Source organism: Anthonomus grandis, chromosome 6 (assembly GCF_022605725.1).
Source record: "Anthonomus grandis grandis chromosome 6, icAntGran1.3, whole genome shotgun sequence".
Taxonomy (NCBI): Eukaryota; Metazoa; Arthropoda; class Insecta; order Coleoptera; family Curculionidae; genus Anthonomus; species Anthonomus grandis.
Genome location: NC_065551.1, coordinates 14,876,468 through 14,902,312, shown reverse-complemented (window position 1 = coordinate 14,902,312; position 25,845 = coordinate 14,876,468). Strand labels below are relative to the sequence as shown.

General features: G+C 32.1%; 1 protein-coding gene across 1 annotated transcript; it reads right to left on the bottom strand.

Moving 5' to 3' along the window:
- Nucleotides 1–1,562: 1,562 nt before the first annotated feature.
- Nucleotides 1,563–24,609, bottom strand: LOC126737211 (sodium-independent sulfate anion transporter-like). The gene is made up of 11 exons (XM_050441991.1): nucleotides 24,489–24,609; nucleotides 16,092–16,304; nucleotides 13,598–13,789; nucleotides 13,322–13,542; nucleotides 13,116–13,266; nucleotides 5,771–5,935; nucleotides 5,551–5,712; nucleotides 2,387–2,527; nucleotides 2,187–2,332; nucleotides 1,968–2,135; nucleotides 1,563–1,911 (listed from the first exon to the last, which is right to left on the bottom strand). Coding segments are annotated over exons 1-11 (1,827 nt in total). The 5' UTR covers nucleotides 24,490–24,609; the 3' UTR covers nucleotides 1,563–1,644.
- Nucleotides 24,610–25,845: the final 1,236 nt, after the last annotated feature.

The following is a 25,845-nucleotide window of genomic DNA, read 5'->3' as shown; positions in this document are numbered from 1 at the left end:
TATTTTTTTTTTAACTTTATGTACGGAACCAGTGGAAATATTTGTTAGTTTTGCGGCCTTTGGTATAGAGAAAGTTGAATCCATAGCAAATTGTCCTAGTACTTCAACTTGGCATGCTTGAAAATTATTTCTATTCTTTTGGCTAGCGTATACACCACTTTATTAACTCACTGTTTTAACTAAAATTGAAAAATTGCACGCGTCAAACTGACAGTTTTAACAATAATAAATCGCCTGCTTTTTAAACGCCTTAGAAATGTAAGGTATTGCAGTGTTTTTTTGTACCTATTAGGTAGGTTTCGCAAAAAATATAAGTGAAATAAATACACATACAAAGTTAAAAAACTGCAAAGATTTTTGCAAAAAATTTGAAAGACACTCTTTTTTCTCGCAAATAACGGTACACATTCTTTACTTAAAAAAATAAATAATTTGCTTGAACTAAATGTACTGTTTGTTACCACACATTTTAACTTCTAAATTGCTTGTATTTTTTTTTGATGATCTATTATAAAAAAATGTAAGAATTTTAAAATGATGTAGGTACCACACTAAAAGTATTAAAATACCAAAGTTTGGCGTAAATAAAATATTCATTATTTCTAGACATTTTCACTAACTATTTGCTTATTGAATTTGTATTAAGAAAAGTACTTGTATTGGTCAGGTTAATAGCTATTATTATTCTTTGTTTTTATTTATTATCCTTTTTAAATAAAGGGCCTTGCTACACAGGTTTGCACCTGTGCTAACGGTTTCATAATCAAGTCATGGTCCTATTTATCATAATGGTTTATTTATTGTAAATTGTTAATTATGTAATTTTATTGATAAATAAATTTATTTTGAGTTTGAATTAAATATATTTGAAGTAATGTATTTAATTTCTTTCGAGCAGTTGACATGCTTCTGAAAACAATATTAAGAAAAGAGTCTTCACTCCAGCTGAAAATAACATAACTTCTTTTACCTGTAAGAAATAAGAAATACCTAGAACTGTCTAGAAGAAATCACTTTAAGCTACATAGAAAAATATTTAGAACATTGAAGGGCCTTTCAAATGAATGTTAAAATGTTCTAAGGAAAAATAAAATTCCGTTGTATTGTTTTTTTCTATGTAGAACATATTGGCCTAAGAAACTTTACTGTCACCAGATTTCTTAAAATCCCTATTCAACTAAAGGATAACCCATGTCACAATGAAATCCCTTTTTTCCTATATATTTTTCCCTTATATATACACATTTTACAACTCGAACCGTCTGCGTTTTTTTCCATATAAAACCTGGAAACCGCCGGACCATAAAAAGGAAGCAGCTTGCACGTGCTATTAAGGGTGCATGGCAGTTTCACATGGGGTTGTAAAAAATACGGCAGGAGCCAGAAATTCACCTAAACGAAGGGTGAAAATGGGACAGGTGTATAACTAGTAATTATTCGTAGGCCCAAAGTATAATGTGAAGTGAAAAAATCTTTATGTAGTATATATAATTTTAAAGTAAGTTTTATCTGTTTGAAATAACGGACTAGGCCCACATCGTTTTGCTATGTCAAGCGCATAATGATTGATAAACTTTTATTTATGGCAAAAATAAATAATGTTTATTTAATTTACATATATACATAAATCGACAGTGCTAAGGACTATTCTACTTCTACAAGAGACCCTTTTCTAGGGTCATTGTTATGAGAAAACCTCTCCAAGTTGTCATTTTTAATCAAAAGCTCCTCCTCAGCTTCTACGTCTCTCACAGAAAACCCTTTGGCATCGACTCCATCATCACTCAAACACAAACCTAAATATTCTTCTGGTAAAATGGTACTAAGGGTCTTTAACACCCTTTGGTTCACATTTATAAATAGTATCCCCACTCGGTTTTTATTGTAAGTTTTTGCTAGTGCCTCAATGGTCTAAAATTGATTACTTTTTTATTAAACTGTATTTCTTGTAGGCTTATCTCGCTTACCTTTGTAGCTGAATAGTCGACTTGCAGCACCCCCATACAATCTAAGGCGATAGGCAAGTTAGGGTACTTCATGTGTCCCTTTTTAATACACTCTGATAAGTAATCAGCCGCTGGATAAAATAATCCCAACTCTGGCATAATATATAAATATTCCAACCCATTTAAAGTCTAAAAAAAAAATATTTGAACAAAAAAATATTATTTACTATAAGTGCTTACAAATCTGGGTTCTACAATGACCTTCGGCCTGGACCAAGCCTTAAGCATAATAAAAGTATTACAAATAGCCCCAATGACTATGCTCAATTCGACACTGACCATCACACCAAATATAAAAGTCATTGAAGTCATCAGAAAATCAATTTCTAAAAAACAAAATTACTTAAATCTTAGTTTAAGTGCTGTTGACTAAGACTTACTATTGCATTTCCACAAGATGAAGAATATTTGATAGTCCACAAGACTGCTGGCGGCAACAATAAGGACTGCTGATAAAGTGGCTTTTGGTATGTAAAAAAAGTATGGGGCCAAGAAACTAAGGGCCAAGATGATTACTGTGCCTAAAAATCATAACTTGAAAGCTTCCAGGGAAGTCAAATAGAACAACAACAACAATTCAGCGTAAGAAATATATTAATATTAACTTAGCCCTTTCCGCCGTAGGCCATCATCAGAGCTATGACTACAAACAACGTCAACAGTTTAAAATCTGTAAAAATTATTAAAATTGGAATTCTAGTTTATTTCTTTATAGAATACATAAGGTACCACAAGTGTTCTACCTATATTATCGAAGGTTCTAGAGAAATGTCTTGAGCAACAAATTACCTTGTTTTTAAACAACAATTCTATAATTCCTTTGAAGCAGTCTGGATACCGTTCCAATCATAGCTGTGCGACCGCTCTATGCGATGTGATGGATAAAATTATTCGATCTTTAGATGAAAACGAATCTGTTATACTAGTGATGCTAGATTATAGCAAATCTTTCGATATGCTTAACCACAAGCTTTTATTGTCGTTACTTGGTTTTGTAGGATTTTTTAATGCTGCAATGAAACTCGTGGAAAGCTTTATCACACATCGAAAGCAAAGAGTTTGTTTAAATGACAATTTTTCGGAAGACATAGCTGTAGTTATGGAAGTTCCTCAGGGCAGTGTTCTTGGTCCTCTTCTTTTTTTGATTTATACGTGCGTTTTGTTTAAATGTTTAAAGTATACTAAACATCATAGTTATGCTGATGATACTCAGTTGATGTTATCTTTTGATTCGTCAAATACGCGCAATGCTGGTGACTGTTTAAATGAACACTTGTCAAGTCTATATAATTTATTTGTAAAACATGGCTTATAGTTAAACGCTAAGAAATCTGTTGCGAAGTTGTTTACCAAACAAAATTTAAGGCAGCACCTATTGGAAAATTTAAAGATACAAATTAATAACGAGCCTATCGTATTTCAAGATATTTGCAAAAATCTCGGTTTGTACATTGATGTAGGATTGAGATTAACCTGATTAGGATTGAGACACACCATTAAAAATTCAAAAGAGTTGATTTAGAGGCTAAAACTTATGATAATTTCCAAAAATGACCTTTTAGTTTCATTCGATGTAACAAATTTATTTATGAAAACATCTTGTCGAACTTGCATTATTTTATTTATTTAATGTAACACGACGTTTCGGTTGGTAAGTATCTCCAACCGTTATGAAGTGTAAACTCTTTTTTTTTTTACCCGTTAACCAGTTTACACTTGATAACGGTTATCAATATAACAATGGGCATAGTGTTTCAGTTTCTCTTTTAGAGTTAATTACTAGTAGTTAGTTACTACATATAGTTCAAGGCAAACTTACTTACATTTTGCCAGTTTTCGAATTTTGCCTTTCTCAAAATTTCTTCATTTTCAAAAATATATTTTATTCTTAAACAACGGGCCTAACAATAGGCAACCATCTTTCTCCTTTATTAGCCGACCTTTTTCTAAATCCTCTTGAATCCTCGATTATTACCCCTCTACCAACTAATAATAAAGTTAGAAAATAGGTCCGTTTTTTAGACGATTACCTAACCATAATTGATACTGAAAATTCTTAGCCAAATATTATTTTAGACCTCCTAAAAGTCAAGATATTTAAGTCAAGAAAATAATTGCATTAATTTTCTTGAATTAAATTTGAAAAAAATTAAACTGAAAAAAATTCAATTTAATTCGAATCATCCTTACTCCCACAAAATGTCAGCTCTTAAATAATTGTTACGTGTACAGAGCTATATTACTATTAGCAGTTAATATTGGCTATAATCCAAATGTTGTTGACAAATAATCTCAAAATATAAATCTAGAAGTTTTGTCTATTTGCATACCCTAACATAAATAAAACTCTTTAAACAACAATTTAATAAATAACATTTGCCTTGCTCTCTCTTTTAGACGTTCTATTTCGTTCCAAATTTCTAAAATGTTAACTGATTATATACCAAACATCAAAATTTCTTTTAAATCCTATAATACACTTGGCATGCTTTTAGTAAATACTAAACAAAAAAATTTTCCATACCTCCTTAGCTGCTTTGACTGTACATCCACCTATATTGGGCTAACAATACGCAAACTTAAAACAAGAATATAAAAAAGAACATCTTAATCACCTTTCTTCAAATCTTCTTTTGGTTTACATATACAGCTTAGTAGGCATAGTTTTCTTATTGTACATAATAGTCAAATTAATCATAAATTTAAAAACAACAATCATAGGGAATTGACCTAGGAAATAAAACAAAATTCTGAATACCTAAATTTAATCACCTCCAATAGTAGTACCATTAACCCAATATACAAAAACTTTTTATGATTATAATTTAATGCCTTTGCTCTAAGATCTTTATTGATCTTGCAACTGATACGGCCCATAACATTCCATATTAATGCTCCTTTCTAATTTAATTTCTTTACTAATCATATTGACAAAACAATGTAAAATGTGAGCATTATAATTAATTAAATTGACTGCACTTTAATGAGTTTTATTTCCAGTATACTAAACATTTATTACAATTTTTTTTGGCTAATGAATGTAAACATTCTCAGCTATACAGTCGCATCTTATTACTCAGCGGGTGAAGTACTTTCTGGTTAGTGTGTAAGTTTTTTAAAATAAGAAGGCCATTTGTAGAACGATGTAGAACGGTTTTTCTCTATGTTCGTTCTAGTAGAGTCGTCCTTTAACGACTAAGTAATTTTTAATTTTGTTTAGTCTTGTAATTTTTATACTTTTTTTAACCTTATGTAGGATAAAAGAAATGAGCTAGAACTGCAATTTTGATGATTTAACTGTTGACGTTTTTTGTAGAGTTATAACCCTGATGATGGCCTATGGCTGAACGCGCTAGACTAATGTGAATATATTTCTTAGGTTGCAGACGTGTTGTTGTTCTCTTTGACTTTCATGATAGTCAATTGTAATTGACGAAATTCAATTCAATTGAAAGCTTTCAATGTAAGGTGTTTTGTTTATTTTGGGGTGCGCAAACATAGATTGTTACTATTATATCTTATTGAATATACAAGTAACTCTAACCTGAGTAAACTCCTTGAAGTGGGGTTCTGACTCCACTGCTGCTAGCCACAGATGATCTGGTAAAGGCGCCGCAGCTAGGCATGGCCTTTACAAAAGACCCAAATATGTTACATAGACCTAAAGAGATCATTTCTTGGGAGGCATCTACGATTGCCTCCGAACCTAGGGGTGATCATCTAGGTTAAGATTTTTTCCGAGAGATCGGAAAAGTTTTACTTACTATAAGCTTTGGCGATGGCAACGTTAGCCAGCACAGCTACTACCGGTACGACAATTATGCCAGAGCCGAGAGAGGAAATCATGTCGACGAAGGTCATTGTTTGGTTGGTGGATTGGGAGGTGAAGGGTGGAGGGCCTATTTCTGGTAAACCGCTTGGAACTGGGCCTAAAAAATGTGAAGTTTTTTTAAGACAGTAAATAATGTACATACCTTCTTTCCAAGCAGGAGGCTAAAAACTGACTTAAATTGGCAATAAATATTATTTTAAATTTTTATTTGTTTCAGGCCACTTTTCCTGGGCTCTTGAAAATATTTTTTATTAGAAGTTGGAATTTTATGGGTGAATTGGTCAATTGTTAAAAAAACTATTTGTTTCTAGCCAACGTTTCAAAATATATTTAATTTATCTTCAGTGCTCTACCATAGATAGAAATAAACGGTGTTTAGCATTTATTTCCCTTTTTTTGCAAACATTTGATAAAAAAAAATAATGAAGAATATAAGTTTACATTTATGTTTGTAAATGACCTTATGCATATTATAGAGTTTCAAAAAGGGAGAGAAAAGGAAAACTTTCAAAAACACTTACCGAAGTCGTAGTTCTCTCTCGTTAAATTAAAAAACTACATTTTACCGGGATAAAAACTTCAGATATCACAGCTAAAGGGCGGTTACGCAGAGGAGGTATTAAGCCAGTTTTCCACTAAACGGACAAAACAAAAACAAAACTCAAACTTGAGTCGAATAAAACTAAGTTGCAACTTTTCGCAAACTTTTTGAAGACTCGCGTGTTTTACGACAGTGGCAGTTTTGTTTTTTGGGTTCCGCTCGAAAGCGGTAACATCAAAAGGTTTCGACGTGTTTTGAAACTTGAGTTTGTTTAGTTAAAACAGTAGTGTCGTAATTCGCAGAGTCGAATTAAATGACTGGTATATTTTTATTTTGCTCTTTTTAACGTCTTCGATTTTTGAACCAAATTAGTAGGTAAGTAATTAAACCTAGTAAATTAAAAAAAAAAGAGGTACAGAGTAATAACAAAGTATTCAGATCTATAGTTACCACACTGTTGTTTCTGCTTATAGAAGCTTATATCAGCATATTTGTCTTCTTTATATTTTTACTACTGAAATAAAGTTAGTCTGTGCAGATAATTCAAGAAGCGCGTTTTATTTCAATAGGTTATGGGCCCAGGCGTCGCGAAGCCAAGATAAGCTTCGAAATGTGATACCGTGTTTTTTAGTATAATTATCGTGATCGAGTGATTGCACAAGAATGGCTGGAAATTATATAGTGAATGTTCCTAAGTTAAAAGGACGGGAAAACTATGATGATTGGGCGTTTGCCGCGCAAAACTTTCTGGTTTTAGAAGGCCTATCTAAATGTATATCAGAAGTTGTGACAGACTGTGATGATAAGGCAAAAGCAAAATTAATCCTAACAATCGACTCTTCTTTATATGTTCACATAAGGGATGCCACTACAACTATTGATTTATGGGACAGATTAAAGGCTCTATTTGACGATAAAGGAGTTGCCAGAAAAATATCATTGCTCAGGAATTTAATTTCATTGCGACTAGAAAACTGACTCCATGGGTAGCTATGTAAATCAAGTTGTTGAAACCGGGCAAAGATTGCGAGGTTTTAACATAAATGATGAGTGGATTGGTTCTTTATTATTAGCGGGATTGCCAGAAAAATTTTCGCTAATAATTATGGCAATTGATCATTTGGGAATCACAATCAGTACCGATTCAATAAAGAACAAACTATTAGACATGAAAGTGGACGTCGGCAGTGCTTTTATGATTAAGCAAAATTGGCGTAATAAACAAAACACTAAGAAACAATCGAAATCGGATGCCGACGCCGATAAAAAGATTAAGTGTTATAAGTGTAAACAATTTGGCCATTATCAAAATAAATGTCCCAATGTGAAAAAGACTTCACATGCGTTTAGTGCCGTATTTTTAAGTGGGTCATTTAGTAAATCAGAATGGTATGTAGATTCGGGTGCGAGTGTGCATTTAACTGCCAATAAACAATGGTTGGAAAATATCACTAGCTCAGAAAACATGCAAGAAATTATGATTGCTGACAAGACGAATATACCTGTAAGCTGTTTAGGTGATGCAATGTTGACAACTGTTGTAGGACGTGATAATTATGAGATAACTGTTAAAAACATTTTGTGTGTTCCTGAATTGGCAATAAATTTGTTATCCATTAGTGAGCTGATAAAAAATGGTACTGTTGTCAAATTTATGGATAGTTGCTTCAAAATTTATAATAAATATGGTGACTTAGTCGGAAGAGCTGATCTGACAAATGGAGTTTATAGATTAAATACTTTAAAATCAGATAAATGTACCCAGGTATGATACAAATTGTGCAACAAAATTGTAAAATATGTTGCGAAGGTAAGCAACCTAAATTACCATATGAAAATAAGAGGCATAGAGCTAGAGAATTTTTAGAGATAATACACACAGATATATATGGCCCGATGAAAATAATCTCTCTTGGCCACTCAAAATATTTTTTCATTTTTGAAGATGACTTTAGCCGAATGACATTTGTTTATTTTTTGAGAACTAAGAACCAGGATTTCAATTGTTTCAAAAATTTTAAGGCTTTGGTAGAAAATCAAAAAGGTAAACAGATAAAAATTCTTAGATCAGACAATGGTGGTGAGTTTTGTTGAAATAGGAATGGGATAATACATCAGAGAACGAACCCTTATAATCCACAACAAAACGGGATGTCTAAGAGAATGAATAGAACTATCATTGAAAAATCGAAGTGCATGCTTTATGATGCTAACTTGGGAAAGCAGTTTTGGGCCGAAGCAGTTCATACTGCAGTTTACTAACGTAATCGGTCATTTGCTACTGAACTTGATAAAACTCCGTATAAGTTATGGACGGGCAGGAAACCAGATGCTAAAAATCTAAGGATTTTTGGTAGCTCCGTGATGGTTCACGTTCCCAAGGAGAAGCGTGTGAAATGGGATAGAAAGGCTGAGAAAATTATTTTTGTGGGATATGATGATGAAGTAAAAGGATATCGGGTGTATAGTCCAAAGAAAAATACTATTTTTACCAGCCGAGATGTAGTGATTATGGAAGAAACCAGAGAAGAAATAGGCATTCCCATAGAAAGTTCTGTAAATATACCAATTGATAAAGTTGAAGAAATCTCAATTTCAGTGGGAGAATCAAGTAACCATGAGATATCTGAGAACGATGAAGTTTCATCCGATAGTTCTGGTGAAGTATGGGAGAATACTGAAATGGTTGAAGATGAAGTTCCAAGTGTGTTGAGAAGATCATCAGAACGGATACCAAAATCAAAGACTTTTGAAAACGCAGTGACTATAGACGAGGCATTAATAAGACCAGGTGAAAACTGGAGAAAGGCTATTCAAGAAGAGATGCAGTCTTTTGAGGAAAACCAAGCTTGGGAGTTGGTTGACATTCCGAAAGATGGAACTATAGTCTAGTGCAAGTGGGTGTTAAAGAAGAAAGTTGATAGTGAAAACAATGTGCGATATAGAGCGAGACTGGTGGCAAAGGGATTTACGCAAAAAAGAGGTATAGATTTTGGTGAAACTTTTTAACCTGTAGTACGTCACTCTACTCTTAGATTGTTGTTTGCAATTTCTGTTAATTTTGATTTAGATGTAATACATCTAGACGTTATAACTGCGTTTTTAAATGGTATTTTGGAAGAAACTGTATTTATGATATTACCTGAAGGTTTCGAAACACCTGAATGTAAGAATAAAGTTCTAAAATTAAAGAAAGCCATTTACGGTCTTAAACAGTCTACTAGAGCTTGGTATACTAGGGTTGATGTATGTCTTAAAAATTTAGGACATAAAAAATCTGAACAAGAACCTTGTTTATATACTAAAATAAATGACTTAATGACTGTTATAACGCTGTACGTTAATAATTTCTTTATTTTTTCGAATGATAAAATTAAGAGAAATAATTTGATATTGGAACTAGGGAAGCATTTTAAAATAAAAGATTTAGGGCAGGTAAAGCAATGCCTTGGAATGAGAGTTAACATTGATAAAAATACTAATGAAATTTTTTTAGATCAGGAACAATATCTTAATCAGGTATTAAAACGATTTAATATGTAAGATTGTAAAAATGTGAGTACGCCTATGGAAGTCAATGTTAATCTTATTAAAAGTCAAAATTATAAACAACTTATTGGTTGTTTAATATACCTTGCCGTTTTAACCCGACCTGACATCGCATTTTCAGTGAGCTATCTAAGCCAGTTCAATAATTGTTACGATGAATCACACTGAAAGCAAGCTAAGCGTGTTATAAGATATCCAAAGGGTACTGTGAATTATGGGTTAAAATATGATAAAGATGATAAAGCAGAATTAGAAGGTTTTGTTGATGCCAATTGGGCTGGTGATTTAACAGACCGTAAATCATACACGGGATTTTGTTTTAAGTTTTGTGGCTCTGCAATATCATGGGAATCTAGAAAACAACGAACTGTCGCTTTGTCAAGTACCGAGGCAGAGTACATGGCTGTTAGCTAGAAGCTTCAAAAGAAGCGATTTATTTAAGAAGTTTAATAGCTGAGTTAACAGGCGTATGTAACTCTATTAGGTTGTTTAATGACAATCAAAGCGCAATTAAGTTGTCTGCAAATCAAATATATCATAAGAGGTCAAAGCATATTGACACACGTCATCATTTTATTCGGGACATTATAGCAAAAAACTTAGTAAAGCTTGAATATTTACCAACAGCTGATATGCCAGCAGATGTTTTTACAAAGAGTTTAAGTAGTGTTAAACATTACAAATTTTTAAATTTTCTTGGTTTAGAAAATACGGCTTAGGTTAAGTTTCAGTAATACTTTGTGCTAGTGGGAGTGTTGAAAATAAAGCCCAAAGTATTCAGATCTATAGTTACGCCACCGTTGTTTCTGATTACAGAAGCATCAGCATATTTGTCTTCTTTATATTTTTACTACTGAAATAAAGTTAGTCTGTGCAGATAATTCAACAAGCGCGTTTTATTTCAATAGGGTTTGGGTCTCAAGACTCTCAATATAAAATTTAAAGCATAAGCAGTTTTAAGACGCCGAGAGGCTAATGTATTTGTGTGATGTGCAGGCTAGTTTGTTGATAAGCTAAATAAGTGGATTTAAATGAAAAAGAGGATTGATTTTAAAAGTTAGTTAAACCATGACTTTCATGTTGACTTGAATAATAGATTAATTTAAGATTGGAAGTGTTTTCTTACACTAGGTAGGAAATTTGTTTTGAAACTCCGTAGAAGCTTAAAAGATTTATATTTATTAAGTATATTGGTTTTTTAAAAAGTTTCAAAAAAACATTGGACAAGCGAAGAAATCGCTACCTAAATAGATGTCTTAAGGGAACAAAGAAATTTGTGGGTTCCAAATGATGCAAACTATAAAAATAAGATTAAAAAAATTGATTCATATAAAGAAATTGACAGCAACTGGATGGAAATTGATAGAAAAATTAAAAGTATAATTTCACAATATCAACGTGAAAGAAGGAATTATAAAAAATTGAGAACCTCTGGCGCAGGTTTTTGGGAGGTTATATTTACAAAAACGAAATAGAAAGTTAAATTTAGCTATAAGAATTTAAGATAGTTGAATTAGTTCTGATATTTTTCTTGTACTTGCTTAAGAAACTCTTTAAAATTTACGAAGTTTCAATTAACTTACAGGGAGAGATGCATGCACTTTAAAATATGTGTTTTATTGTTCTCATAAACTTGTAACTTACGAATTCTAATACTAAAATGTAATGATGTAACTAAAAAGTATATACTTTATCGTTTAGATAACAAAAGACAAATGAGTTAACCAATATATTAAAATATAAAAAAAATTATAAAAAGGAAATTAGTAGTTTAAGAGAGAGCAAAAGAGAAGCTCTATAGGTAGTTGTTTTTAACAACAACTTACCTGGCATTGATAAGTAAGACGTATAGAAAAATATGGCATCGATGTTTCATAATTTATATTTACTGGCAACTAGTTTCGCCACCTAACAAATACTATACTCCTTAGAGGAAAGCTTTCCAGAACATCGACAATATCCTTCTACACAGTCAGATTTTAAGGATATAAATTTAGGGCATTTTAAAATTAAGGCACCTTCGTTAATTTTTGAACTATGTTTTTCTTATATAATATATAATATAATTTCATTATTTATAAGGGGAGAAAGTTCACCACTCTGCACGAGTCACGACTTTTTATACTTAAGTTCTTGACAAATCACATGTCAAATGTCGGCGTCGTCAACTTCGTTACTTTTATTTAGTATATCTTTTTTTGGCAACACGAAAATTGTTCAGAGTGACTAACATCAAAAGGACATAACCACTATAAAATGGCGGGAACCAGACAGCGGCTATTTTTGGTCATGGTGGCTATTTGCTTTAACAGTCCAGGTATATTTATTAAGTTCGTGGCCTTAGCCCAGTCTCATGTCAGGTGTTTCAGTCTATCTTTGGAGGATCCATTTGTCCAGCAAACACTTCATTGATGCAGCTGCTACGCATTTAGCTATACCGATTATGGGTTCAGGCCCCACCAGCTGTTTCGCAGATCCTAGTGTAGCAAGGGAGTCAGCTTCCTCGTTGTCAGCATGTCTGACCAGGTACCCAGACATGCCTGCAGCACACCTTTAGCAGTTTCTCCAGGATCTTTATGAACTCGAGTACGAGCTTGGAGATCACTTTTTCGGCCGTAATAAATAATTGTGATAATGATAAAATAGCAATACATACAAAATATTGCATAGTCCTTGAACGTTACTATATTTGCTAATGTTTCTTTATATTATTTATTAGAGCAGACAACTAATTTATATTATCCTGAGATTAACCTTGAATGACCTGAGAATGAAATCGAAATGTTGACACAATATAAAGAAATGTTGAATAAGATGGCTTTAACAGGTTTCTTTAGGCAATTAAAGTAATTTTATCTTTAAAAGTAATTTTTTATACCTTTGAGGCAATAGAAATTATTTCCAATTTTTTTGTGAAAATGATTTTTTTTTATGTATTTTGGTAATTTGAAGTTTTTTTTGTTTCTTTCAGGTAATTGAAGTCGTTTTCTTATTTCTAGCATCTCATGCCAAGTTGTCTTATTCCTCTCTTTTATTTTCAGAAGTTCAATCTGTTTATCCAGATACAATTATTTTAGGATCCATCCCTATTTAGTGTAATTTTGGATATGACTTTGATACTGTTAAGGTTCTAATACTCTTATTCAAACTCCATGGGGTTTATGAAGGAATATTTTTGAAAACTTACCAGTTAATTTAAAAGGCGTAGAACCACGTGTGGTATACCAAATATATGCCATCAAAGAACACGAAAACACTACCAAAGCATTTTTCGAAATCGATATGAACCATAGCAGCTTTTTAGTGAACGGTGTGCTTGTTTTGACTTTATTTAGTTGCTAAAATAGATATGTTCATTAAAGTTTATTTCTGCAAACCGCTTATAAAACTTACCTTAATTGCCAGCAAAAAAACCACACAAAACACCCCCAATAATGTATCGGGAAACTTAATATCCCCTAATTTCCCACAGATTTCTTGTATGGCAGGAAAAGTCGAATGGTTCTTCACTTGAATGCCCAAAAAACCTTTAAGCTGCGACACGATAATAATGATAGAGGTGGCTGAAGTAAAGCCACTTGTCAAGCAGGGAGATATGAAATCCACCAAAAAACCTGGCATTATTAATAAATTAATTAATGTATTTATGTATATATTTTTATTTGCTACCCAATTTAAACAATCCCATAGCCAGTTCAATACAACCGGCCAAAAAAGTCAACAAAATCACACATTCGATAGGTTTGCCCACGACATAGGAGAAAGTCAATAGTGCCATAAGACTGGTGGGTCCTATGGACACTTCTTTGATGGAACCTACGAAGACGTAGGTGAAAGAGCCTATAAACGCCGTATAAAGACCTAAAAAGAATTAAATATAAATAAATATTTCTATATAGAATGGGTGATTCATGAGGAAATCTCAATACTTCAAGTACGTATTCAGGGCTTAAAAATAGATATCAAAAGTCTATATAAATATGGGTTCGCAAGGCCTTTTCGATTCCGAAATAAAGGGTGTTTGTATTTATTCTTTTTTTTTAATAAAATTTACGATAATGTAAATATTGAAGTAAATCTTAAGAAGTCATCTCATTTTTTAAAAATGAATTATTTTTATCAAAATGCCATGTATTGTAAAAAAATAGAACTGCTGGTAGGCATTGCCATCTTTCGTCGTGTTAGTTAGCAATAGCAAAATGAGTTATTATAAATAAGATCAAATTTTGTTACTGGCAAACGTTAACATATTTTATTATATTATCTTTTAAGAAATATTTGATCTAAGTACGTCATTATGGTTGCAAAATTATCACATCGTATATATGCGGATGTGATATTCGTCTGTGGCTTGCAATGGGATCTCACTTCAATCCCCGCAAAGTCCTACCATCATTTTCCAGATAGAAGAGAATAGAAAAATTTTTCGAAATTTTTAGCTACTGTTGGATAATCTGGAATGTTTTCAAGTGTAAAAATTGTAACTGAAAGAGAAGCGGGACTTGACGTTGAATTAGAAAAGGTTGTCAGTGTAGTAAAACATTCAAAAATAATTTATTTGCCTAATGTTTGTTTCCATCTACAAAGCTGTATGAAAAAAATTGATTTTAAATGTATAAATGAAGCGAATTAAAATGACAGTCCCGGGATTTTTTCATGTAACCGATAGCAAGTCCTTAAAACATAAAAAGTGAGGGTATATACACAGATTGCAGATACTTGCCAAGTTAGGCAATCGTCTGTTTGGAGAAATCTTCACATACATTTTTTCATTTACAGTGGGTTAATTATTTGCAGGAGGATGATTTTGAATTGAAAATGCAATTCTGTAAATGGTTTAATGTAAATCAAAGGTTGTATAGGTATAACACCGATGGTCTTATGAAAACCTTTACGCTACGGTAAAACATATTTCCAAGATAAATTTAGCATTAATCTGTGGTGTGGTAGGTTAAACGGTCATTTAATTGGTCCATTTATAATTAATTTTCTTGAAAATCACTTGGAAAATCTATTCGAAAATTTCCCCCTTAAGGTAAGTCGAAATATGTCTTTGCAGCATGAGCAACTATAATGTCCAGAGGCGGTGTACACTACAGTTTACGTTACGTCTAAGAGTTTTTTTAAACCAACATTTTCCAAACCGATGGATTGGTCGGTATGGGCCGTATAATTTGCTACCTAGATCGCCAGAGCTTACTCCTTTGAATTATTTCATTTGGCGGTTGTTCAAATCACTGGTAGTCACGCAGCAATAACTCTAAGAAATTCGCCCGAATCTATCCACAGAGCAACCCAAACTATTCACTACAGAACTGACATGTGCTTAGAAGAAAATGGTGGAATTCTTAAAAATTATACAATTTAGCTTATTATTGTTGTTTACTTATATGTCAGGTGTTTTGTGTCCTATGTTATGGTAAGGTTTTGTTGAATTTTCCTTTTTTCGGGTTACATAATTTTAATTATTATCTGATGATGCTCTAGTCGAGCGAAACATGTAACTTATGTAATTTTATTAAATGTATTTGTGATGCTGTAGATTTCGTGTTTTTACCTTTTATAAAAGCAACTTAGCTTATGTTTTGTTGAATTTGTTTTGTTTTAAGAACAATAATTTTATTGAAAATTAAAATACATATTGTTTAGTTACATTATATTTGTTTTTTTTTTAATTTTGTTAGAATAAAAGCAGACGCGTCGTAATTGTTTTAAATCCAAATATCTCAATAACGGTTGCTCATATCAATTTTTAGCGGGTGTACCTTTTTGACGTAAAAATGAAAAAAAAAATTTAATTTCCCTAAAAATGTAATATAGAACAGTACCAAAAACTTCTGATGGTTCAAAATAGTAAAAAGGCGTGTAGGTGGCGCCTTCTACAAGTAAGAGCCATACTAAGATTAGATTTGAATTAGTCATACCAAAAAACCCTCCGGATACTAATTTGTATTCCAATATTTACATTATTATAGATTTTATGTAAAAAATAGAAAAATTAAATAAAAACTTTAACACCCTGTATTTCGGAAGCGAAGGCCTCGCGGACTCATATTTGTATCGCGAACTTTTAATTTTATTTTTGGACTCTGAGTACGTACTTAAAGTATTGACATATCCTCGTAAATTACTCTGTATAATTCTTAAAGGAATTTTATAGTACCGTATTGTGGTTTTAGGCCAGCTAATCCGGCATATGCCACCGACTGTGGAATCATGGTCATTCCAACAGTGAGTCCTGCAATAAAATCCGCTATAATGTCGCCCCTGGAATAGTGTGGGAGCCATTCTAGTATCTTAATACGTTTAAAAAGGGTTTTTTGGATTTTTCTGGTTAGAGAAACCTCTTCTGGTGGATCCAAGATTTTTTCGATCACTGCGAACGGTTTAAATAAACTGGTATTAATCTAAGAATGTTTAATGGCATGTGTTTGTTTAGTTGTGGATTTTTGAAACAGGATCTTGGCAGATTGCCGGATACAGAAAAAAATCAGTGATAAGGCAGATAAAATTAGAATAATTGATGCGCCCATAGAGTTACGTGTATTATGTAAATAACAGGACTATTAAGATAAGCGATTTTGATTACATAACATTGCTTTTTTTGCATGAGGATATGTGTAGTTGTCGTTAACTAATAATTGTGTTTTGGGTATTAGTATGAAGGGTTTTTAATCCGTTTTTTCAAGGCTAAGGGCTGATTTTGACAAAATACTTGCTCCCCACCTCCCAATTTTTTTTTCAAAATATGCTCATAACTCAAAATCTAAAAAAGCTTTTAAAATTTTATATAATATTTGCTTAATTAAAGTTATTGAATTTGTTGTTGTATTGAAAATATTGTTGATGCATTTTTAAGCGTTTTTGGAAAATGTTCAAAGAGGTAAAAATTTTTTTTACAATAAAGTTGGACTTAAAATAATTATACTAGCTTGCCTATAACTCAAAAATTAACAAAGTTAGACCCTTGAGCTTTGGTACATGAGTCACTCAATTTAAATAATTAGACACATATTTTCGCATTTTTGACTATACCGGGTGGCACAGCTATTAACCATATACTAATTTTTTTTTTGAAATTGTGGATATTTGAATAAGCTCTAATTCTGATTCATTTTCTTTTTAAAAAAAACTTCAACATCGGGTTTAACCGGAAGTAACTACAGTTTTTTTATTTTTTATTCTCTTTTTAGCCACGTATCAAAACTTGACATATAATTGACAAGTGACAAGTAAAAGAGTTTTTAATGTAAATCATCTAGATTGGTATGCACACCGCATTAGCAATTGTTTTAGTTGATTGTACTGGTATTTAAAAATTGTGTATATGCATGTATTTAATTACTATTTTTTTGTTGTTGTCAATAACCATTAACTATTTTTACTTGAATATCATTTTTTGGAAATACCGTTTTCTATTTTTTTATATATTTTAAAAACTGACATAAAACACTTTATTTAATAAAACGTTTCAAATGCATTTACTTGTTTTCTGTTAGAATCGTTGCGCATTTTAAAAAACCAAGAAAGTTAAAATCTTGAAAATTTATTAAAAAATCACTCAATTAAAATAATTAGACAATTAGTTACGCGTGTTTTGAAAAAATGTACAGGATGTTAAAAACATGATTTTTTAGGAAAAGTTCTATTTTCAAAAAATCCATATCAACATGTTATAACACTCAATTATAATAATTACATATCTATTTATTTTTTTCTTCAGGTGTCTATCTGTTTTGGATGTTGGCAATTATAAATTTTTTTGTAACAGCTCGAAATAGTTCTGCTGAGCTCTTTTTCCAAACCAATTCCTTAGGTTACGCAACCATGATGTTCTTGTTCTTCCAGGCCCTCTTTTATCCAATACTCTTCCTTGCATTATAATTTGCAGTGATGATTATCGATCTTTATTTCTCATGTCATGCCCCAGGTATTCTAATTTTCTTTTTTTGATGTTGTACATGACTTCTACATTTTTTTAAAATTCTTCTTAGCACTTCTATTTTTGTATTGTTAGTTATCCATGATAATCTGAGCATTCTCCTATACAGCTACATCTCAAATGCTTCCAGATTTTTAGTGATGGCTTCTGTAAGTGTCCAGGATTCAACGCCATATAATAAAACAGAAAAGATATAGCATCGTAAATTTCTTACTTTGGTTTCAAGAAACAGGTTGAATTTTGAAGATGGCATCCCATTTTATGAAATACCGTTCCTGCTGTGCCTATACAATATTCTATTTCCTGAGCACTGTCCCATTGTTCATTTATAGTGGTTCCAAGATAGCAATATTGTTGAACACGTTCGAGTTCCGTCGAGATATAGGTGATCTCCATTTATATCTCTTTTGCTAATGATCCTTTGTTTAGTTTTCTTTACGTTGATATTAAGACCATATTATTAACTGTACTGCGTGATATGGTTGTTTAATCTTGCAGTGCTCCCAAGCTATCTGCTATCTCCATGGTATCGTCGGCATATCGAATATTATATAGTCTGACTCTGTTCAAAAGCATTTCTTCTTCTACTCCGATAAAGGCTTCGTTGAAAATTTTTTCGGTATATAAGTTGAGTGTTAGGCGAGAGGATACTCAACCCCATCATTGTATTTTCACCTACTCCGTTTAATCTCCAACAAATTTTAAGCATGCTGTAAAAATTTTAAATTAACATTTCAGTAAAAATTTTAAATTAATTTAATATATTTATCGTCCAAGCAGACTTCTCCCGAGATATTGATTATTTTTTGTTAAACGGGTTCAAATGGTTTTTCATAATCGATTAGACATGCGTATACATCATAATTGACGTCTCTGCATCTCTGGATTAGAACTTGAACTCCTAAGATTGCCTTTCTGGTTTCGACTGCATTTATGAAACCACATTGGTTTTTGGATATCTGTTTTTCCCATTTGTTGTAGCAAATTCTTCTGTAGATGATTTTAATAAACACTTTAAGCCTGTGACTTTGCACAGACTGATGGCCCGATCTTCCTCGCACTTCAGGTTTTTTGGGCAACGCTATAAATTCTGATTGCAGGCAGCTTCAGAAATTGAACCTCAACATTATCTAATCCCATTGCTTTTTGATTTTTCATTTGTTTTATTGCTACTTCTACCTCGTGGATTAGTATGGGTGTCCCTGTAGTTTTTTTCGGCAGTGATTACGTGATCTCCGGTCTTTGATCATCAAAACGCCTTTCTTGGTATAACTTTCACCTGTTTTTCAGATTATGTTTGTCAATGATAATTTTTCCATTTGTGTCTATGATTTTCATAACTTGTCACTTTTAGAGGTTCCAGTTACTTCTTAAATTTTTTTGTGTTTGAAAAACCTCATGCCTTTAATTTTCACCCTAAGGCAGTTAGGTTGGTTGACTCATACCTGTTAAACAGAGTTCAATATGTTTGCTTTAAACATAATTAATCTGATATTAAACCAGTCAAGTATGGAGCGTCACAAAGTTCTGTCTTGGGACCTGTACTATTTCTTATTTTTATCAATGACTTGGCCTTTTTATGAGAATGAATAGTAAATACCATTTTGTTTGCTGACAACACAACTTACTACCAAAGGTATCATCCTTCACATATTGATGACATGGACTTTCAAACATCCGAAAACGACCTTCTTCAGTGGTTTTTGTAATATAGTCTATATATAAAATAGTCTTTCCCTTAACACTTCAAAAACTTAAAGACTTAACTTTATCTTGAGACCTAATACAGTCGAGCATCCTATTCTTTGAAATTGTGCAAGAGAGGCTAAATTTCTTGGTGTCTACCTCGATCCGGGATTAGAATAGGAATAGCATTTGGTTAGTTGGTTCAAAAAAACTGTCCAGTCAGCTATTTTTGTTTAGAACTTTGGCAAACATTACATCTCTGTAAACCCTTCTTACAGCTTACCATAGTAATTTTCACTCTCATCTAACTTATGCTATTTTGTCATGAGACCACTTTTGCCATATAGACCAGGTGTTTGGACAGCAGAGAAAATGTATTAGTATTTTGACTGGACTGGGATATCGTGAAGATTGCATGCAATCATTTAAGACGCTTAAACTATTGACACTACCTTCTATTCATTAAAACTTAAATCTCTATAAAACTCAAGAACACTTCCACAACTATCCAACTAGAAACTGTAGAGATCTTGTGCCAGATTTTAACCAATTTGAAAGGTCCAGAAACGGAACCAGGTATTTAGCCACAAAGTTTTATAATTGTATTCCAAAAGGTATTAAGACTCTTGACCTATTAAATTTCAAAGGGCACGTAAAAAACTACCTTTTAATGAATGCCTTCTATTCATTTGAGGAGTACTTTCAACCAAGTTTTAACTTTGTTTTGTAATGTCTGTATACCTATGTGTTTGTAATTGCAGTTTTATAATTTTTAAATGTAATAATTTTATAATTTTAAATTTTTATTTTAGTTTTGGTAAATATACCTTGACCTATAAAAATACATTGTTGGAATGAAATAAAATGAAATGTGTTAAAGCTGTCGTGTCTGGCTTATAGTATTTTTATTTCTGCGCATCTCTCTGCTGCTTCTTTTTCTTTGACTTCTCTATTCTGTGTTCAGATCTTTCTGTATTGTTCTTTATTACTTTTATGTGTTCTTCTCTGTTCTTCTGGACATCCAAGATTTTTGTTGAATCTCTTATCTGGATGAATTCGTTAACCTCCGCCTGCATGCCAATCACCTCTTTTAATTATTTATTTAAATTTTTATTTGCGTTTACGTATTCGATTGCTTTTTGTTTAATTAGAGGTTGTTGTAAAGCCTTCATCTCATACTGAGGAATTATTTTTTTCTTCAGTTAACTAACATATTGGAACATCATATGGACAATGTTACTAGGTGTAGATGACGACTTCCATGTATATAGTCTTCTCTTTGGCAATTTGTAGAAAATGTTTAATAGTTCTAATTTGTTATTTTCTGCAAATATTCCAAGCTTGTCTCCCAAACTAAAAGCTGTTTTCAATCTCACTTTCAATTTGACATTAAAATCGCCCATTATGATATTTATTTCGTGCCTTGGGAATCGTTCTATTAAGTCTATGATAGATACTTTCGACTTCCTCTTCTTCTTTGTCTGCAGTAGGGGAAATACAGTGACTGCCTAAAGTTCCGCATAAATTCGTTAAAAATTAGAGACATGATTTTTTGAGAAAACGGTCGGACCGGTCGATTTTTATTTCAAGTTGCGCATTATTTCACATAATTTTTTTATACAGGGTGGAACAAAAAAAAAGATATGACGTCATCGGTCATTTTTTTTAAATGGAATACTATATTTTTTATTGCACTTTTGAAATATAGGCGAAATCTCAAGCAAGTTTCGTATAACACACCTTATCTCAAAAATCAACTGTTTCAGAAATATTTACATTTAACCAACAAGAAAGCAAGTAAGTACGTCTATTTACAAATTAAGATAAAATGTTATAAACTGTGAAAACTGTTATTAATGTATTTAGTGTTCAAACTGATCCCCATTTAGTTCTTGGCAGAAAACAAAACGGTTTACAAACTCATGTAAAACACTATCAATTATTTCGGGTGATATACGTCTAATTTCATATCTAATTCCATTTTTCAAATCTTCTACGTTGTTTGGCTTCTCAACTTTACTTTTCAGGTACCCCCATAGAAAATAGTCGCAGGGATTTAGATCTGGTGACCTGGCCGGCCACTCTATTGGCCCTCTTCGTCCTATTCCCTATCTTCCTGGGAACACTGTATCCAAGTAATTACGGACATCTCGAAAGAAATGTGGCGGTGCGCCGTCTTGCTGAAACCACAAATTATCTGTCGGGACAGCAGGGTCTTGTTCGTCTGGGTATATAGCAGCCAAAGCAAGGATAAGATCTTCTTGAAGAAAATTCAAATAGCGATGTCCTGTTAAGTTTTTTTCGAAAAAGTATGGCCCTATTACTTTATTTTCCACGATACCAGCCCAAACATTAATAGATTTACGGTACTGTGTATGAGCACTGATCAGTACCGACAATTTTGCCGATTTACGACACCGTTTAAACAAAAAGTTGCTTCATCCGAAAACAAAACTCGTAACACAAACTGATGGTTATTATTGCAAATGTTCATCATTTGCTCGCAAAATTGGTTTCTTCGATCAGGATGGTCCTCATTTAATTCGTGTATTAGTCTAATTTTATAAGGGCATTTGCTTTTAAGATGCGTCTTACTGACGTTCCGGCTATATTATTGAAGACATGACCTGAAGTTATGAATTTGTGCTCTATTCTACTGTTGACTGAGAAATAGGATGGCTTGGGTATTTGGCATTAAACAGCTCACTTACTTCTTTTTGCGTGCGCACTCGATCCCCGTACCCTAGCATCATCAAAATTTCAATTCGTTGGGTTTCCGTTAAACTAGCCATAATTTATTCTGATAAAAACTATTAATTTTCGAAATGACAGTGACATTCGAAAATGGAGATTCAAGTGCATCCATGGAAATAGAAACAATTGGCAGTGTTTATATACTTATTTGTTTTCTTGTTATTTAAATGTAAATATTTCGGAAACAGTTGAGTTTTGAGATAAAATGTGTTATACGAAACGTGCTTGGAATTTCGCCTAAATACAATAAAATATAAATAAATGCATAAAATGCCTAATAGCATGCCTAAATAGCATAAATGCAATAAAAAATATAGCATTCCATTTAAAAAAATTAACGATGACGTCATATCTTTTTTTTTGTTTCACCCTGTATACAAAAATTTATGTGAAATAATGTGCAACTTAAAATAAAAATCGACGGGTCCGAGCGTTTTCTCAAAAAATCATGTCTCTAATTTTTATCGAATTTATGCGGAACTTTAGGCGGTCACTGTATATTTGAACTATATTCATATTTCCAGGATGAGATTTTACTCGGAGTAGCATTGCTCTGTCGGACATTGGAATAAAAGACCTTGCAACTATTATTCCAACTACATAATCCAGCTGTCCATCTGATGTTTCCAAATAAAATATTATATAATATAACTTCTTCTCTATCTATACTTCCTACTCCTGGCCTCATCTCATTTCGCTTATTCTTATTATGTCGATATTCATTGTCTTCATTTCTTGGACGTGTTTTCTATTTTTCCGACTTTTACCATGGTTTTAGCGTTCCAAATGCATATTTGAATACATTTTCGTAGTACTGTGTTTTTTTTACTGCCACTCATAACTGTCTCCCGCGGATAACCAAAGAAGAGACTTATTCTGGGATTCTATTTAGTTCTAAGCACCATAGATGATTTCTACTGAAACGGTACCGCAGGTTCTTTAATGTATCGGTTGTCTTTTATTATCTACAACTTTATGCCGATAACCGATGTTGTGGCTCATTCGCTTTTGAGGTAGATTTCTCATTCTCAAGACAAGAGTGCCCATCCTCCCCTTATTCTTTCTCCCGAAGCTGTTGACAAGCGGGATCTGAATCGCTTATTTCGGCAATCGTTTGGTATTATTTAGGATGCAATTAATATTTCCTCTTTACAAGACAGCCTTCAAATTTACAGAAAGTTGGAAAAAATATTTTTTTCTACTATGGTGCGTAAAGTACTCACTTTACACACCTCCCAGGGTGTGTAAAAAACTAGTGCCTAAAAAAGTCTTTTTACGTACTAGTGCGTAATTTGACGTTTATTTGAGTGCGTGAAAAGTAATTTGAGATACATTTGACGTTTAATTTATAATTTGCCAACAAATGTTTTAACGTTTTTTTTTTACCGTAAAGTCGTTTAAGTGCGTAAAGTATTTTTGATTTTTTTATGTTTTCTTTGGTAGTAGAAAAAAATTTGTATGTTACACGTGTGTAAAATCCTCTTTTTTAGTCATGGGAATTGTCACGTTTCCTATTCATCAAAAAAGGCTCATTTTACACACTTGTTACATAAATAGCTATTTTCTACTACGGTGCGTAAAGTATTCACTTTACATTACTTCCCTGGGTTTGTAAAGTTATATTATTACCTTATTGAAAAATTACTAAATTAAAATAATTAAACACCAATTTAATCGTTTTTTGAAAAATATCTACATGGAGTTAAAAAAAATTAGGAAATGTTTTCTTTTTCAAATAATTCATACCGACATACCGATAACTCAAAAATGAAAAAAGTTAGGCTCATACCAATTCGTTCCAAAATTACTGAAATAAAATAATTAGGCACATCTTTCAGCGTTTTTTGGAAAATATACAGTAAGTTGAAAACAAAAATAACTCAAAAACCGAGAAACTTAACATTTTAACTATTTGTACAAGAATCACTCAATTAAAATAATTACACCCATATATGAACATTTTTTGAAAAAATATACAGGGAGTTAAGAAAATATGAAAATACTCATTTATCTCCTTTCACTTATCTTTGCCAATGATCTATAAGATTTCAGCACCACAACAAATCATTAATTAATAAATATTAATATTGCAGGTTATAACACAACAAAAAAATTATACTATATTAGACATTTGCTTGTTTCTACAGATACATGACAACTGGCTCATTAAATACTCACTTTTTGCTCACCCCTTCCACTTTAATTTTTTTTTATCAAATTTTAAATTTTTGGTTCCACCTTTGAGACCCACTAACCTACCTATACATAAATTTCCATAAAGTACTCACAATTAAATAGATTCCACGCAATACGTCAGATTTTACAATGTCATATTTTAATCTCCCGTTAGATAATTTAGTATTTTTCTTAAGTCGAAATTAAACAGTACCGGGATTTAAACAAACATTAGTATTGTAAATTTTGTATATAAACGGCAATGAAAATGGCTGAGTATTCGGACACAATATTGACAAAACCAGAAAATTCAAAATTGCCTGATTTTTTTTATTTTTAACCTGTTTATGCACATACCATATAAGTTATGTGAAGAACATCTATAGTCAATATTTATATTTTAAAAGTATAATTTTAAGGTCGTCTTATCATCGCTCCAGGTGCTTAGACACGGTCAAAAGCATTCGACACATGCAAAAGTGCCCCCATCACATGGTACCGATCGTCGAACCATGAACCATGGCGTTCAAAGGGCACGTGCTTCTATATTATTTGATAGTAGGAAATTTTACACTTTGGTGATTTTATAAAATGAGCAGTAATTCTACGTAATTACTTGGTAAATACTCTTAGAAAGTCAAAGAAACAGTCTTAGCAAATCAAAGAGATTACTATTTTCTTATACTAAATTAGACAGAAATTGTATCGAAAATTGGAGAAAAATTAAGTTAAGACATGTTTTCCTTCCATACTGCTCACTACAGACGTAAGACACCACTTTATTACGATCGTCCATTATTTTTGGTCAGATTAGGTTTATATAAAAAAAAATATTTAAAAAAAATGTTTGAAAGTTCAGTTTTTAAGTTTGTACCGCATTTTATTTTTCTATTATTGCCTTAATCCCCTTAAAAGGTAATTTTTCTTACATACCCAAACAGCACACATTCTCCAACCGATGGTTGGTCTAAACTAGGTCGAAATAAAATTACATATGAAATTCCTACTTCATATGTAAAAATGGATTAAAATTCCAGTTGTTCATTTTCTACCGCATTTGATTTTATTCATTAGGGTCTTCCTTAAAAAGATATTGTTCTTAAATAGTTCCTGGACTTCAGATTAGTTTTCGAATGAAAAAGTAAGCCAGTTTTTCTGCTGCTACGGCATTTCGTTTTCCTGTTACGCCCTTAATCTCCTTGAAGAGGTATATTGCTTAATATACACGTAAAACACCATTCGATTATGATCGTCCATGATTGATGACTTTTGATAAATCTTTAGACTTATTTTCAGAATTTTTAGATACCGAATTTTACGCCATTATTGACTTCTGCGAGACGTGGTTAAATTCATTAGT

What these genes read in the sequence shown, in the direction of transcription:
- LOC126737211 (XM_050441991.1), bottom strand. An exon ending in TATGGGATTGTTTAAATTGG is followed by an intron (nt 13,543 to 13,597) that starts GTAGCAAATAAA and finishes TAATAATGCCAG; the next exon opens with GTTTTTTGGTGGATTTCATA. An exon ending in TGCCATCGCCAAAGCTTATA is followed by an intron (nt 5,713 to 5,770) that starts GTAAGTAAAACT and finishes GATCACCCCTAG; the next exon opens with GTTCGGAGGCAATCGTAGAT.